General features: G+C 36.3%; 1 protein-coding gene across 2 annotated transcripts in view; it reads right to left on the minus strand.

Moving 5' to 3' along the window:
• The window catches only part of SIRT1 (sirtuin 1), a 32,361-nt gene that overhangs the window by 11,215 nt on the left and 4,446 nt on the right, over positions 1–16,700 (minus strand). Inside the window, exons 3-6 of one of the 2 annotated variants that reach the window (XM_040624054.1) lie at positions 15,450–15,691; positions 14,045–14,197; positions 6,860–7,007; positions 5,848–5,927 (exon numbers count right to left, since the gene is read on the minus strand). In XM_040624054.1, the coding sequence (XP_040479988.1) occupies positions 5,848–5,927; positions 6,860–7,007; positions 14,045–14,197; positions 15,450–15,691 (623 nt within the window). Of the gene's footprint in view, positions 1–5,847; positions 5,928–6,859; positions 7,008–7,523; positions 7,649–14,044; positions 14,198–15,449; positions 15,692–16,700 lie in introns of those variants that run through there. The other variant, XM_008695937.2, reaches the window with a different exon arrangement.

Below are 16,700 nucleotides of genomic sequence, written 5' to 3' on the forward strand. Positions count from 1 at the left end.
AACCACTTTCTGTAAGGTAAGAGGTGAGGAGAAGTGAATCTGAGGCAATATACAGGAAGACAGACTGGGAGGGTAGGGAGCCTCTGTCAACCTGCTACCATCAAGTAAGTGATAGAGCAGCGGAACACAAAACGAAACTTCAGAAGTGGGCTCCAGTGTGGGGGGGGCGGGGGGGGCAGCGCAAGTAGAATCCTCGCTGGGACAGTGTGGTCTCAGGACCCTCGGGGTCACAGAAAGACTGAGGGTGCCTGAGTGCCGCAGAGCTCCCAGGTACCAACCGGAGCAGGGAAGCCAGCTGCAAAGAGTGGGCCGAGGAGTAGGCTCTCAGCTCGGGGTTGCCATAAACCATGATCCGAGGCACAGTGAGCCCAGGGCTCTTCAAGCAGGGGCCCAACAAGCAGCAGATCCGGGGAGACTCCCCTTCCTCCCCAGGTAGGAGCAGGACGGGAGCCTGCTGCAGCACTCTACTGGGTTTGGAGACTCCAAACAGGGTTGTGTGCCAGAGACAGAAACCTCGGTCACAGGCCAGGTAAGCAGAGTGTGACTGGAGACCAGGGACACAGAAGTGACTGACTGCTTTTCTCTGAGGGCACACTGAGGAGTAGGGCCCCAATCTCTCAGCTCCGCCGGGGCCAGAGATTGGGAGGCTGCCATCTTCATTCTCATCCTCTAAAGCTGCACAGAATAGCCTTCAGGGAATAAAAGCTCCCAAGAGCAAACCGGAACAGATTACTTAGCCTGGCCCCTAGCAAGGGTGGTGCAATTCTTCCTGCGGCAAAGACAAATGAGAATCAATGCAATATGCCCTTCCCCCAGAAGACCAGCAAGAACATCCAGCCAAGACCAAATTTACTGATCAATGAGAACTGCAAAACTCTAGCACTAGGGGAATATAGCACATAGAATTCACAGCTTTTTTCCCATGGTTCTTTAGTCTTTCAAAGTTAATTTTTAAAATTTTTCTTTAATTTTTTGTTTTTTTTTTAATTTTTCTTTCCTTTTTCAACCAACTTATCAATTCCTTTTTTAAAATCTTTTTTTTTTCATTTTTACAGTCATATTCTATCCCTTCATAGTATTTAACTTTATTTTTTGTGTGTGTGGATGTTTTTCTTTAAAATTTTGGGATGCAGGTTCTTCTAACAGACCAAAATATGCCCTAAATTTAGTGTATGTCTTTGTTCTTCTAGTCACCCACCTGATCACATTTTTTTAAATTTTCTTCTTTTTTCAACCAACTTATCAATTCCTTTTTAAGAATCTTTTTTAATTTTCATTTTTACAGTCATATTCCATCCCTTCATTGTATTTACTCTTATTTTTGTAAATATATGTTTTTCTTTAAAATTTTGGGAGGCAGTTTCTTCTAACAGATCAAAATACACCCAAAATCTAGTGTGTGGCTTCTGTTCTGTTCACTAGCCTGATGATATTCTTTTTATTTTTTTCTTCTCCCCCCAGTTTTGGGTCTCTTCTGATTTGTTTAGTGTCTATTTTACTGGGGTCACTGTTACTATTCTTCTCTGGACAAAATGACAAAATGGAAAAACTACCCTCAAAAAAAAAAAAAACAAGAGGCAGTACCGACTGACAGGGGCCTAATCAAAATGGACATTAGTAAGATGTTGGAACTAGAGTTCGGATTGACGAGTATAAAAATACTAGTTGAGTGTGAAAAAAGCATGGAAGATACTATAGAATCCCTTTCTGGAGAAATAAAATCTAACCAAGTCGAAATCAAAAAGGCTATTAATGAGGTACAATAAAAAATGGAGGCTCTAACTGCTAGGATAAACGAAGCAGAAGACCAAATGATGGAGAATAAAGAAGCTGAGAAAGAGAGAGATAAACTACTGGACCATGAGGGAAGAATTCGAGAGAGAAGTGACACCATAAAGCGAAACAATATTAGAATAACAGGGATCCCAGTAGAAGACAGAGAGAGGGGGGCAGAAGGTATACTGGCATAAATTACAGCAGAGAACTTCCCTAATTTGGGGAAGGAAACAGGCATCAAAATCCAGCAACCACAGAGAACCGACCTCAAAATCAATAAAAATAGGTCAACACCCCGACATCTGTGAGTAAAACTTAAAATCTCAGAGGCAAAGAGAAAATCCTGAAAGCACCTAGGGCCAAGAGATCTGTAACCTACAATGGTAGAAATATTAGATTGGCAGAAAACCTATCCACAGAGACCAGGCAGGCCAGAAAGGATGGGCATTATATATTCAGGGTGCTAAATGAGAAAAATATGTAGCCAAGAATACTCTATCTAGCTATGATGTCATTCAAAATAGAAGGAGAGATAAAAAGCTTCCACGACAAACAGAAACTAAAAGAATTTGTGATCACTAAACCAGCCCTGCAAGAAATATTCATATCTTTCAATAGTTACTCTGAATGCAATGGGCTAAATGTACCAATCAAAAATACAGGGTATCAGATAGGATAAAAAAGCAAGACCCATCAATGAGTCTGCAAGAGACTCATTTTAGACCCAAAGATACCTCAGGATTTAAAGTGAAGGGGTGGAAAACCACTTATCATGCTAACACACATCAAAAGAAAGCTGGGGTGGCAATCCTTATATCAGACAAATTAGATCTTAAACCAAAACTTGTAATAAGAGATAAGGAAGGACACTATATAAATTAAAGGGTCTATCTAAGAAGATCTAACAATTGTAAATATTTATGCCACTAACACGGGAGCAGCCAATATACAAACCAATTAAAAACAAAATTAAAGATGTAATACATTCATAATACAATAATAGTAGGGGACTTTAACACCCCACTCATTGATATGGCCAGATCATCTAAGCAGAAGATCAACAAGGAAACTAGGGCTTTGAATTACACACTGGACTAGATGGACTTCACAGATATATTCAGAACATTCCACCCTAAAGCAACAGAATACACATTCTTCTCAAGTGCACATGGAACATTCTCCAGGATAGATCACATACTGGGTCACAAATCAGGTCTCAACTGGTACCAAAAGATTGGGGTCATTCCCTGAATATTTTCAGGTCATAATGCTTTGAAACTTGAACTCAATCACAAGAGGAAATTTGGAAAGAACTCAAATACATGGAAGCTAAGGAGCATCCTACTAAAGAATGAATGGGTCAACCAGGAAATTAAAGAAGGATTGAAAAAATTCATGACAACAAATGAAAATGAAAACACAACTGTTCAAAACCTTTGGGATGCAGCAAAGGGGGTGCTAAGAGGGAAGTATATAGCAATACAAGCCTTTCTGAAGAAACAAGAAAGGTCTCAAATACACAACCTAACCTTACACCTAAAGGAGCTGGAGAGAGAACAGCAAATAAAGCCCAAACAGTACATTAAACGGATTATTCACCATGACGAAGTGGGATTTATTCCTGGGCTGCAAGGGAGGTTCAACATCCTCAAATCAATCCGTGTGATACACTACATCAATAAAAGTGAGGACAAGAACCATATGACCCCCTCAATAGATGCAGAAAAAGCATTTGACAAAGTACAGCATCCTTTCTTGATTAAAACTCTTCACAGTGTAGGGATAGAGGGACCATACCTCAATATCATAAAAGCCATGTAAGAAAAGCCAATATCATTCTCAATGGGGAAAAACTGAGAGCTTTTCCCCTAAGGTCAGGAACACGGCAGGGATGGCGACTATCACCACTGTTGTTCAACATAATAGAACTCTGCGCCTCAGCCATCAGACAACAAACCGGAACACAATGCATCTGAATCAGCAAAGAGGAGTGAAACTCTTACTCTTTGCAGATCACATGATACTTTATGTGGAAAACCCAAAAGACTCCCCACCAACATTGCCTAGAACTCATATAGGAACTTCAGCAAAGTGGCAGGATATAAAATCAATGCACAAAAATCAGTAGCATTTCTACACACTAACAATAAGATAGAAGAAAGAGAAATTAAGGAGTCGATCCCATCTACAATTGCACCAAAACCCATAAGATACCTAGCAATAAATCTAACCAAAGAGGCAAAGAATCTGTACTCAGAAAACTATAGAACACTCATGAAAGAAATGGAGGAAGACACAAAGAAATGGAAAAGAAGTCCATGCTTATGGATTGGAAGAACAAATACTGTTAAAATGTCTATGCTACCTAGAGCTATCTATACATTCAATGCAATCCCTATCAAAATATCGACTTCTTTCACAGAGCTGGAACAAATAATCCTTAAATTTGTATGGAACAGAAAAGACCCCAAATAGCCAAAGGAATGTTGAAAAAGAGAACCAAAGCTGGTGGCATCACAATTCTGGACTTCAAGCTCTATTACAAAGCTGGAATCATCAAGACAGTATGGTACTGGAACAACAACAGATACACAGATCACTGGAACAGAATAGAGAGCCCAGAAATGGACCCTCAACTCTGTGGTCAGCTATCTTCGACAAAGCAGGAAAGAATGTCCAATGGAAAAAAGTCTCTTCAACAAATGGTGTTGGGAAAACTGGGACAACCACATGCAGAAGAATGAAACTGGACCATTTCCTTACACCACACACAAGAATAGATTCAAATGGATCAAAGACCTAAATGTGAGGAATCCATCAAAATCCTCATGGACAAGACAGGCAGCAACCTCTTCAACCTCAGCTGCAGCAACTTCTTCCCAGACACATCGCCAAAGGCAAGGGAAGCAAGGGCAAAAATGAACTATTGGGACTTCATCAAGATAAAAAGCTTTTGCACAGCAAAGGAAACAGCCAACAAAACCAAAAGACAACCGACAGAATGGGAGAAAATATTTGCAAATGCCATATCAGATAAAGGGCTAGTATCCAAAATCTATAAAGAACTTATCAAACTCAACACCCTAAGAAAAAATAATCCAATGAAGAATGGACAGAGGTCATGAACAGACATTGCTGCAAAGACATCCAAATGGCCAACAGACACATGAAAAAGTGTTCAACATCACTAAGCATCAGGGAAATACAGACCAAAACCACAATGAAATACCACCTCACACCGGTCAGAATGGCTAAAAGTAACAAGTCAGGAAATAATAGATGTTGGTGAGGAAGCAGAGAAAGGGGAACCCTCCTACACTGCTGGTGGGAATGCAAACTGGTGTAGCCACTCTGGAACACAACATGGAGGTTCCTCAAAAAGTTGAAAATAGAGCTACCTACAACCCAGCAATTGCACTACTTGGTATTTACCCCAAAGATACAAATGCAGTGATCTGAAGGGGCATGTGCACCCCAATGTTTATAGCAGCAATGTCCATAATAGCCAAACTATGGAAAGAGCCTAGATGTCCATCGACAAACGAATGGATAACGATGTGGTATATATAAATAATGGAATATTATGCAGCCATCAAAATAATGAAATCTTGCCATTTGCCACGATGTGGACGGAACTAGAGGGTATTACACTAAGTGAAAAAAATTAGAGAAAGACAATTATCATATGATCTCACTGATACGTGGAATTCGAGAAACAAGGTAGAGGATCACAGGGGAAGAGAGTAAAAAATGAAACAAGACAAAACCAGAGAGGGAGACAAACCATAAGAGACTCAATCTCAGGAAACAAATGAGGGTTGCTGGAGTGGAGGGTGGTGGGAGGGATGAGGTGGCTGGGTAATGGACATTGGAGACGGTATGTGCTATGGTCAGCACTGTTAATTGTGTAAGACTCGTTATCACAGACCTGTACCCCTGAAACAAATAATATATGTTCATTTAAAAAAATTTTTTTAATTAAATTTTAAAAAAAGATAAAAAGATTTTGGAGGCAAAAGAAGATACAGATCAGAGACATGCACAATTCCTAAAATATGGGTGATAAATTACCTGATTAAAAATATCTCCTCGTACAGCTTCACAGTCTACTTTGTATTTACAAATCAGGCAAGATGCTGTTGCAAAGGAACCTAATAAAACAAATACAAACATGCATTATTAAAGGAATGTTTCCATTTCTTTAAACATACCACAAAAATTATAAAGTCTGACACCAGAAGAGAGAATTAAGACTCCACAGGGGAATCTCAGGGATGAATAATTAAAATACTTATATATAATAAAGACAGAATCCAATCCTCAATTATTGAAATGTTGACATAGTGACACTTCCTAAAGCTATTCTTTTCAATAAAATAAACCAATTCCTCCAGAGCTAAAACTCTACAGAGTTGGAAGGTTATAATTGTGTGACCTTAGCTTAATTAACAGTTATACAACAAAAAGTTTTGTTTTTTAGATTTTATTCATCCATTTGAGAAAGAGATGGAGAGAGCACAAGCAGGGGGAGAAGCAGGCTCCCCGCTGAGCAGGGAGGCCGATGCAGGGCTCGATCCCAGGACCCTGGGATCACGACCTTAGCCAAAGGTGGACGCTTAACCGACTGAGCTACCCAGGCACCCCCAAAACAGTTTAGATACATTAAGAAAATGGTCTGCACCTACTTGTTGTTTTAGATTAAAGGTCTTCCAAATTTCTAAATTCTACACATCTGAATGAACTACCCGTTTCCTTTGGTTTCATAAACTAAAGAAGTCATATTTTTCTTATATGACAAATATTGCTTTTGTAATCAAACGTTATTTAGGAGAATTTAATGTACTACAACTGCTAACACCTTTTGAAATACAACAGGACATTAATCTGATGTTTTGTACAATTAAGTATCAAGGCCAATATTTTTTTGCATTCTACTTTTTCAAAATTTATCTACAACTGATCAGATAACATGACTAAATAATAAGGCTTAATCTCCATTTCTGGACAGCAGCCTACTTTCTAATCCTATTTCTTTCCTATAAAACTAATAAAATAACAGAAAACAATTCTGAAGTTTACTAACCATGACATTGAATTATCCTTTGGATTCCTGCAACCTGTTCCAGTGTATCTATGTTCTGAGTATAGTTCCGAAGTAGTTTTCCTTCTTTATCTGACAAGGCTATGAATTTGTGACAGAGAGATGGTTGGAACTGTCCAGGATATATTTCCTATACAATGCAAAGGCAAAAAAAGATTACAGTAAAGAAATAAGTATAACACATGTCATGTTTAGGTTTAACCAAAAAACTACCAATGATAGTCCCCCATGTATAAATAAATTAAAAAATACATGAGCATCTCAAAGCATCTAGATGGTTGCAACACACACCTACAAAAGGATTGCTGCTGTAATATGTATAAAACTCAGCAATTAGTGAACTTGCCCCTTGAAGGAAAAAGTCAACCCATAAGCATCTCTAATAAATGTTAACAGATACTTTAATAAAAGTCAGAAGAAATACACACCTGAGAATATATCTAATTTTTTGTTGGCTGCAAATTCAGGGTTTTTGTTTTTTTAAGGAAAAAGAAAAGTTTAAGTTGAAATTAAAGATACCAAAGATATGGTGACTTCTTTAAAAAACTTAAAGGCACTGTCAATACAATATTAAAAGTTGTTTATTCATCATTCATTATAAATATCAACCTGTTGGAAGTTTAAAGCTAAAGTTTTAATTCCTTACCAAAATTGTTTTCCTTCCACTGCACAGGCACATACTGGTATAGTATAGAGTTGCTCATGAATGCTGAGTTGCTGGATTTTGTGTGTGTGTTTTTCCCCCCAAATAATGCTTCAATGCTGTTTCTTCTTTAAAAACAAAGAATTCAGATATACACATGGCAAAAAGATCAGAGAAAAAGTATCAATTTTGGTCCTCTCAACTTTTGACAGTGTTTTTTATTAAATTTCATTTAGTAAGTGACTATGGCAAAGGAAGTTTCTTCTCTACTTTTTTCTTTAAAGTAGTAATGCTACCTACTTCCTTACCATTCATTACAGACTCTAACCTATTACAATGCTAGCAAAAATCAGACACAACCGTATGTCTGTCAATAGGGGACCGGTTGTAGAAATACAGTACATCCATAATAGTGGAGTATGCAGCCATTAAAATGAATGTGAGAGGTCTAGATGTACTGACCTGGAAAATGGTCCAATGACATGTGAAAAAAAGCAAGTTAGTCACCAGTGTGTAGAGTTTTGTTTTTGTTGTTTTGTTATTAAGCAAAAATGGAAATTATATGCACATGTATATAGATACGTTCATACAAACATCAAGGATACAAACAAGCTATTAAGAGAGGTGGGGAAACTTTCAACTTCTGACATTATACAAAAAAAGTTTAGTAAGATTATAAATGACTTTACTATTAACCTATTTAATATTTCAAATTTTAAGAAACTCTCTACAGGGATCCTTTGAGGTAAAAATAATAAGCAAATCTCATAACTACCCACATACATGTTCATATGCTACTGAAAATGTTATACAAAAATCTGGAAATTTTGCCTCACACTCAAATTTTTATCATGAATTTCACTGACACCTTTGTAATTTAAGAAACAGACAGGGGCGCCTGGGTGGCTCAGTCGTTAAGCGTCTGCCTTCGGCTCAGGGCGTGATCCCAGCGATCTGGGATCGAGCCCCACATCAGGCTCCTCCGCTATGAGCCTGCTTCTTCCTCTCCCACACCCCCCCCCCTTGTGTTCCCTCTCTCGCTGGCTATCTCTGTCAAATACATAAATAAAATCTTTAAAAGAAAAAAAAGAAACAGACAATGCATATAGAAAGAACTAACAAGTGAAGGGCTTATTAAAGCTATGTTTATAGAAAACTGAAAGCTACATTATGTTTTAAACCACTATGTCATGCTATACTAACCACTGTTTTCTCCCCAGAATGCTTTGTTCTAGTACATTTAAAGGATTAATCATCACTATTATTTACTAAGCTCTCTCTGGAAATGGCTATTCAAAGTTTTTATAAAAAAATATATTTTTACAACAAATATTACAATATGCTAGGCTACAGATAAATAGGTTCTAATAAGGAACGTTCTTGAGAACAGCATGCCGAACTCCTAACATGAACAAATGACTACCTCCAGAGCAGGTTTGGAGAGCAAGAGTACCAAGACTCTACCCTCCTGGAATTAACTTTTCTGTGTCTTATCATCCCCCATTCCTTTGTGTGTGTGTGTGTGTGTGTGTGTGTGCGCGCGCGCGCATGCACATTTCTTTTTAAAGTAGGCTCCATGCCCAACATGTGACTTGAACTCATGACCCTGAGATGGAGTTGCATGCTCTACCAAGCTAGCCAGGTGCCCCTCCCCATTCCCTTTTTAAAGGGGAAGGTAAGAAGTTTAAAGACGTGGGGGACAGTAGATTCAGTTCTACACTCCAGTTTCCCTTCATGTCCAATCCATAATAGTTCAGGGTAGGTTAGCCTTTGAAGTTACAAATCGATTCCTGTAGTTGGGGAGCCTGCTTCTCCCTCTATCTCTGCCATTCCCCCTGCTTGTGCATGTGCGCTCTGACAAATAAATGAATAAAATCCTCAAAAAAAAAAAAATTTAAAGGTTGCAAAGGTAATAAAATATGACAGAGTTCCTATATGGTCCACAAAGAAAAGCACATTTACTATGTGGCCCTATACGAAAAGATTTGCTGACTCTATTGTACATATATACATCCCCATTTTGCAGATGAAAAAACTAAAGCACAGAAATAACTTGCCAAAAGTCATTCAAATCCAGTTCTGACACCAAACTGTAGCTCTTAATCACCATGCATGCTGCCTTTTCAATTTTTGATCCTTCAACATCAAGTTTCCTATTTCTCTTTTAAGGTAATAAGCACCACCATTTAGGTATTGCAAGCTAGCCCGTAAAACTAGTTTGATAAATACATTTCATTTTGCATATCTTCAAGGGACTGCTGCAAGCTTGAATTCCAATCACCATGTAACTTAAAAACACTCTTCAAGAACGCATCATGTCTCCACAAATCAGTATGAGAAAGAAAAGCATCCCAATGGGGGAAAAAAGCTAAGAACAAATAGGCAATTCAAAGATATACACATAGCCAGTAGAAAAAGCAGTCATCCACACTAATAAAAACAAAACACTAATATGATGAGAAGATGCTGATTTTTATCTATTGAACTGATAGCTTTAACTGCCTTAAGAACAACTCTAGGTATCCATTAATAGGAGACTGATTAAATATGTTGTGGTCTAACTATAATATTATACAGCCTTTTCTTAAAAATGATGTGTATCTGTCAAATGCCATTACGAAACTATTTCCAAGATGAAGTAGGGAAAAAAGCAAGGTAGAGAAAAGGGTCTGTGATTCTGTTGGTAATTTTTTTTTAAATATTGAAAACTTACAGTAATGCCCCTCTCCTATATACACAAACAAGTTTACTCATTCTTTTTCCTGGAAGGATACCCAAGAAAACATCTTACACCACGGTAAAACTCTGAAGAGATTGGAGGTAGAGAAGACTGAAGGGGGAAATCAACTCACATGTTTTGTACTGTTAAGAATTTTTTAAACCACATATGCAACACGCACACGCGCGCATGTGATTTTTCACAAGTATTTTAATGCTAATAGTGTACTGTGGAGGGGTTTTTAGGTGTGTAGGGGGCAGGGGCATGCTAAATCAGCCTTCTAATACGCTTCTGATAGGAGTATATTTTATTCACCTTTCCAGGCAGAAGTGCGACAAAACATATCATGAATCTTAGCGATTGCGCTTTCAGGAATTATATCCTAAAAACACTGGAACACACCAAAAAGACAATCTTAGCAACACTATTTACAATAAAACAAAGTAGGAAACACCTGAAATGTACACTTATGGTATTACAGTACACCAGGGGATGAACATTACGACCATTATAAAGTATTCAAATATCTGAAAGAAAAAATTAAATACATAAGACTACAAACCCAAAGCAGCCCATTTTTGTAATAAAAATATACATTCAATAAATAAATAAAACAAAAAAAATACATTCCGGTATAAAACTAAAGGTGCCTTTATATACATATGTGACCTATATACACATAGGTACTAACATTGTCTTCAAATGAATGGGACTGTGGCTTTTTTTTTTTTTTTTGGTGGCTGGCATTTTTTGAATTTTAGGTGATGAGCTGGTTTTAAGAGTTTTTTAACTTTGTAACTACAGAATCTGGTATGTTTACCCATTATCAATAAAGTGATCATTTATTGACTATATAAAGATGTCTGGAATTAAGTTCATAAAAATTCAGTTCATATTCCCCCTCTACTTTTTGACTTTTAATCACTTTACGTACAGCAAAGGGTATTCACTGAATTCAATATGGGATAGCATCTATACTCTCTGAACACAGTACTTTTTAACAACAAAAAAAATTTATTTACATATCCTCAGTTTCACCTTGACTCTTAATACAACCCCTCATTTTTAACAGTATCAGTAAATTATTTTAGACTCCTAAGAACCATGACCACAACTCATTATCAATCCAAACCCTTACTATGCATGAGGATAATCGTTCAGAACACGGCTATGCAGCTTTAACGTTGGGCTTAATTGTTCTTATATACAAGAATTCAAAGAGATACCCACAGATAGGCACACTGTAATACAATGGTGGTCAAACAGGGAGCAATTTTACAGGGGACATTTGGCAATGTCTGGAGGCATTTCTGATTGTCATGACTGAGAGTGAGAGTGTTATTAATAGCTTTAGTGGGAGAAGGCCAGGGATGTTGCTAGATATCCTACAATGCACAGGACAGTTCCTGACAGGAAAGAATTATGCACCCCAAAATGTCAATAGGCTGAGAAACTGCTCTACTGAGCCAGTTGGAATTTCCCATCTAAATGAAACCTGTTTCTTCTCAATAATTATATACAACTGTTGCCTCAATACATGTATAGAATTCCTTCCGAAATGTCTAAATTTCACCAGTAATATTACGCTTTTCATGGAGTTATATTAAATTCACTTTCTCATAACAGACTAAAATCAAAAGCCATCTTTATGAACTTTCTGCCCAGATAAAGAAACCGATAAAGAATTTTAGGTTATGAGTATTTTCTTTACGTAATATTTAAAGACTCTAGTAAAATACTGTGTAATATTTACATATCCTCCCCACCCACCATTTCTGTGTATGATCTTTCATTCTTTGCCTTACTTATTTCCCCCTTAAGCTTTTTCTTATTCATTTTTAGGCCAAAATTTACTCAGTCTGTTACCATTACTATCAATTTTAAGCGCTACTTCAGCAACTAAGAGCATTTGGTTAGGCAGTTCCTAACGTGAGAATTAAAGTGTAACTATTCTATATGAGGCGCAGTTACAAAGGTTAATATATTTGGCTCTTACCGTAACTTAAATTAAAACTCAAAGCAATCATGCAGAATTAAACTTACATAAACAAAACTGAAAAAGGATACACTTTATAAACAGAAAAACTTATTTTTTTCAATTTATTAACTAAAAAAATACACATAAATTCTTAATACTTTTATAGAAGAAAAGAATGCTGCCCCTCCCAACTTTTCTCCCAGGTGGCATGAAGATGTACACAACCGATTACAAACATCGTGACACATTAACAGTGTGCCGTTTTTACCATAACTCATTTATTTTCTCTTATGCATGGTCTAGATTTCTGTTAAGTGCATTTTTTAAAGTTCCTATAATTCGTCCTTAGCAGAGTAATTCTGAATTGCTTCCTCAGATTCTTACGTATCAAAGCTAGTGTAAGCTAAAACTGAGTACCCAGTCTGCACATCAGACAACTGAAGTTTCTTACCCTTGCTATTTCAATTCTCAGTTACCACATTTTTCTAAGTGTCAGGTTACTACTTTACTAAGCAATTTAATATACACTTAAGATGGGGGAGAAAAAGCTGACAAGTTAGTTTAGGCAATGTGTTTCTCTCAGAACACAGAATTTACAGCAAAAATCCAGTGAGCATTATAAAATGTACCAGTGAATCAACTTTTATCATCAAATATAAGATAATTTCTGGTTACTTGCTAGACCTCTAAGTGTTGATTTCTGCTAACTAGAGCTATTATAATGTGAGTGTCTTAGGTCCAATTCAAGAAACCTATAATTGATATTTCACTGTTCTTCAAAATCATGCAGTAGTACCACTAGCAGTGGAATGCTAGAGCTTTTGAGTCATATAAATAGATCATACGGTTTGAAAGTAGCACTCTTTAAGTTCATTTAATTTCTAAGATTTATGAAAAACTAATCAATAATACAAAAGACCCTTACCAAATATCCTGAAGTTTAGCAATAACATTTTTACAATTTCTTTCCATAAGACTGCACTATAGAATAAAAAAAATAAAAGTTTTCTAATGACTAAACTCTCCTGGGCATGGTATAATTTAATCTCAAACTTTATAGGAGAGCTGCCCAATAGAAATACGTGAGCCATGTACACAATTTAGATTTCCTAGTAACCACATTAAAAGCATGAAATTACCATAATTTTTGACCCAAAATCAAAAGCATTATTATTTCTACATATAATTAGTATCTGTAAATATATAATGATATTATTTTCTATTTTTTCCATACTGCATTTCCAAAATCTGGTACATCTTCCACACTTACACCACATCTCGGCACACTTAAGTACTCAACAGCCCCATGTAGCTAGAGGATCCAAATTAAGACAGTGCAGCTCTAGAGACTCTAGAGCAAAATAAAGCAAACTTGACTAAAATGCAACCTAAGAATCTTCATCCCTAATCACAGATTTTTGAGGCACATCCTCATGTGTTAAACTCTGGCCACTATAAAACATACCAAAGCAGAGATTACAATCTTTATGACCCATAAAAAATACTAAAAATCAAAACAGTGATGTTACTTTCATATGGCCTCTAACCTCTAAAATAGCCTGAACAATATAAAGGCCATTACTAAAATGCAAACTTGAAAAATATGAAAGTCTCTTTAAAAATAAGCCCAATCCTAAAATGAAAAGTAAATGATAGTACCCCTTCTGAGAAAAAAATTCTGACTGAATTAACTATTTCAGTGATCTCACTCTACCACAGTCCTAAGTACCCAATACTAGACCATGAATGGTATACTTAAGCCTAAATGTTAATAAAATACATTTTCATGAGAAAAGGCCAAAGAACAACTAGAAGACTTCATAGTACCTTTGCAAACTTGAAGAATGGTCTTGGATCTTTTCTGAAATATTCAATATCAAACATTGCTTGAGGATCTGGAAGGTCTGGAAAGTCTATCGCAAGGCGAGCATAAATACCATCTCTTGACCTGAAGTCAGGTATTCCACAAGAAACAGAAACCTGAAATATGCATGGCATAATTTGTACAATTAAATCTTCTATCTCTACGTTTATAATTACTAGTTCATCATATAATTAGGGAAGAGTTGAAAATATTTTACTTTAAAATTTATTTTGGGGAACAAAAATACTGCCCTACTCTTATTTCAAATTCAAATAAAACAAACACACCAAAAAACCCGGTATAATGAAATCACATTTTCCATTCATATTGGGGTAAGGAACTTTAAGTCAGGCTAATTTTTTTTTTCAGGCTAATTTCAAACCTTTAAACATTTAGCCAACAAATTAAAGCAACTGCAATTTGAGAAGAGAGTAAACCATTTCAAATTATTTTAACTACAATGCAGGCAAGATTTCCTATCAGTCAGGTATTTGAAAAAACAAAACTGTCATCTGGTCAGGGTTCTACTATTTCAAGAATATTAAATTCCTGTATTTTCTTTAAAAATTCTATCATATGATATTTTAATTCTTAACTGATATTTCAAAAAGGAATTTCAGAAATTAACTTTTTGTTTCACAATTTTATCAGCTGACTCCACTCTAACTTCAGAGTAAAACTAACTTGTTTAAATCACATCTGGGAACAAAGCAAACTATTCTTGATAATCATTTATGATCAAATAGCACTCTGACTTAAAATGGCAAAAAGCAGGACTCCATTTTACTCCAACAGTTGCCCTATGTCACGAACATGTAACATATTGTTTTCAACACACAATAGCCTTAAGTAGCTAATTAAGTGCGAACCCAAAGTGGGGCAAATGCAACATGTCAAGCCACCACAATCACATCACCTTAAATTAAAATGGAGGGGAGGTAGAAACCTGTTGCATTCCCAACACTAAGTTATTTACCTGTGAATACCAATTAGGTTCCTGGTTTCCCCATAAAGATGGAATAAAGACCCAATTTTCCCAACAGACCCTGACACACTTTAATGCAAACAGCATTCCCTGCATCTCCTTTAGGAGCTGTAGTATAATATAATTAAGTAAAAACCTTGCCTTAACTGCATTTACTGTATTACAAACAGAAATCTTTTCTACAGTTGTTGGAGAGGTTTTTAAAGAAATGAACTTTTAACAACTGCTACAGCACTTTTTATATAGCAGTTTCCAAACACAAATTCCCGTTATCATGTTAGGATAAATTCTTCTACACAAAAAATGTTTCCTAATTGGAAAAGGCCTAAGAAAAATCACACACCATTCCCCTCTTTTACTAATGTTTTATACATCTTACATACCCCAGCTCCAGTTAGAACTATTATTTTTTTGCACTCTTGCAGTAATTTCACAGCATCTTCAATTGTATTAATATCTTTTCTTTTTTTCCTTTTTGGTGGTTCTGAAAGGATATTAATAACAATCTGCCACAGTGTCATATCATCCAATTCAGGTGGAGGAATTGTTTCTGGTAGTAAATCTTTAAGAATTGTTCGAGGATCTGTGCCAATCATGAGATGTTGCTGAACAAAAGTATATGGACCTACATCGAGAAGGAAAAGAATTATATCTAATCCACATCCAAGAAATTCAAAATCTCATTCTCTAAAGTAATGAATTAGCAATCTTCAAAGTTTTTTTTACAAAGTAAGAAAATGCAATATAAAGGTATTTCATTCTTTAGAACTAGGGCTCTTTCCCAGTAAGATTAAGGAGATCAAATCAAGAGATGTGCCTGCTCTTAGGGCTCGTAAATCCAGTCTTTTCTCTCCTGTTTCTAAGAATAAAACCAAAATTCACTCTTCAGATCATTGATTATTTTCTCTTTCAAAAATTCTCTTGTCATATGAGACTTCAGAATTTAGTACGTTAAGCTGATGTGGATCAGTAGACTATCAATATTAATTAGTCAATTGCTAATAATAATTACCTTCATTTACTGAGTACTTAAAGTCAGGAATGGCCAGTTATTAATTCACATAAGTCTTCCCTGAAATATGCTTAATAAATGAGAAAACTGACACTGAGAGAGGTAAAATAGTTTGCCCAAAACTACCCAGTTATTAAGTGGCAAAGCCAGAATGCACACCTAGAGTTGCATGCCAAATTCCTTGCTCTAATTGTTTCCAAAGCAACTACTTCTACTTCTGCAATTTCTTTCACGTTTTTTTTGTTTTTATCATTTTGAGCACCATCATTTGAAGAAAAGCCAAGGAAAGACGTTAAATCACAAATTAAAAAAACAAAAGAGTTGAGCTATCTCAAACTATGAAATACTATGTATTTTAAGAGTCAAATCAATTTAAAAAAAAAGTCAAAATTAACTACCAATTTTTTTTTTAAAGATTTTATTTATTTATTTGACAGAGAGAGAGACAGCCAGTGAGAGGGAACACAAGCAGGGGGAGTGGGAGAGGAAGAAGCAAGCAGGCTCCCAGCAGAAGAGCCCGACATGGGGCTCGATCCCAGAACGCTGGAATCACGCCATGAGCCGAAGGCAGACGCTTAACAACTGAGCCACCCAGGCGCCCCAACTACAATTTTTTTTTTAA

This window comes from Ursus maritimus, unplaced genomic scaffold, assembly GCF_017311325.1.
Source record: "Ursus maritimus isolate PB19 unplaced genomic scaffold, ASM1731132v1 scaffold_7, whole genome shotgun sequence".
NCBI classification, from domain to species: Eukaryota; Metazoa; Chordata; class Mammalia; order Carnivora; family Ursidae; genus Ursus; species Ursus maritimus.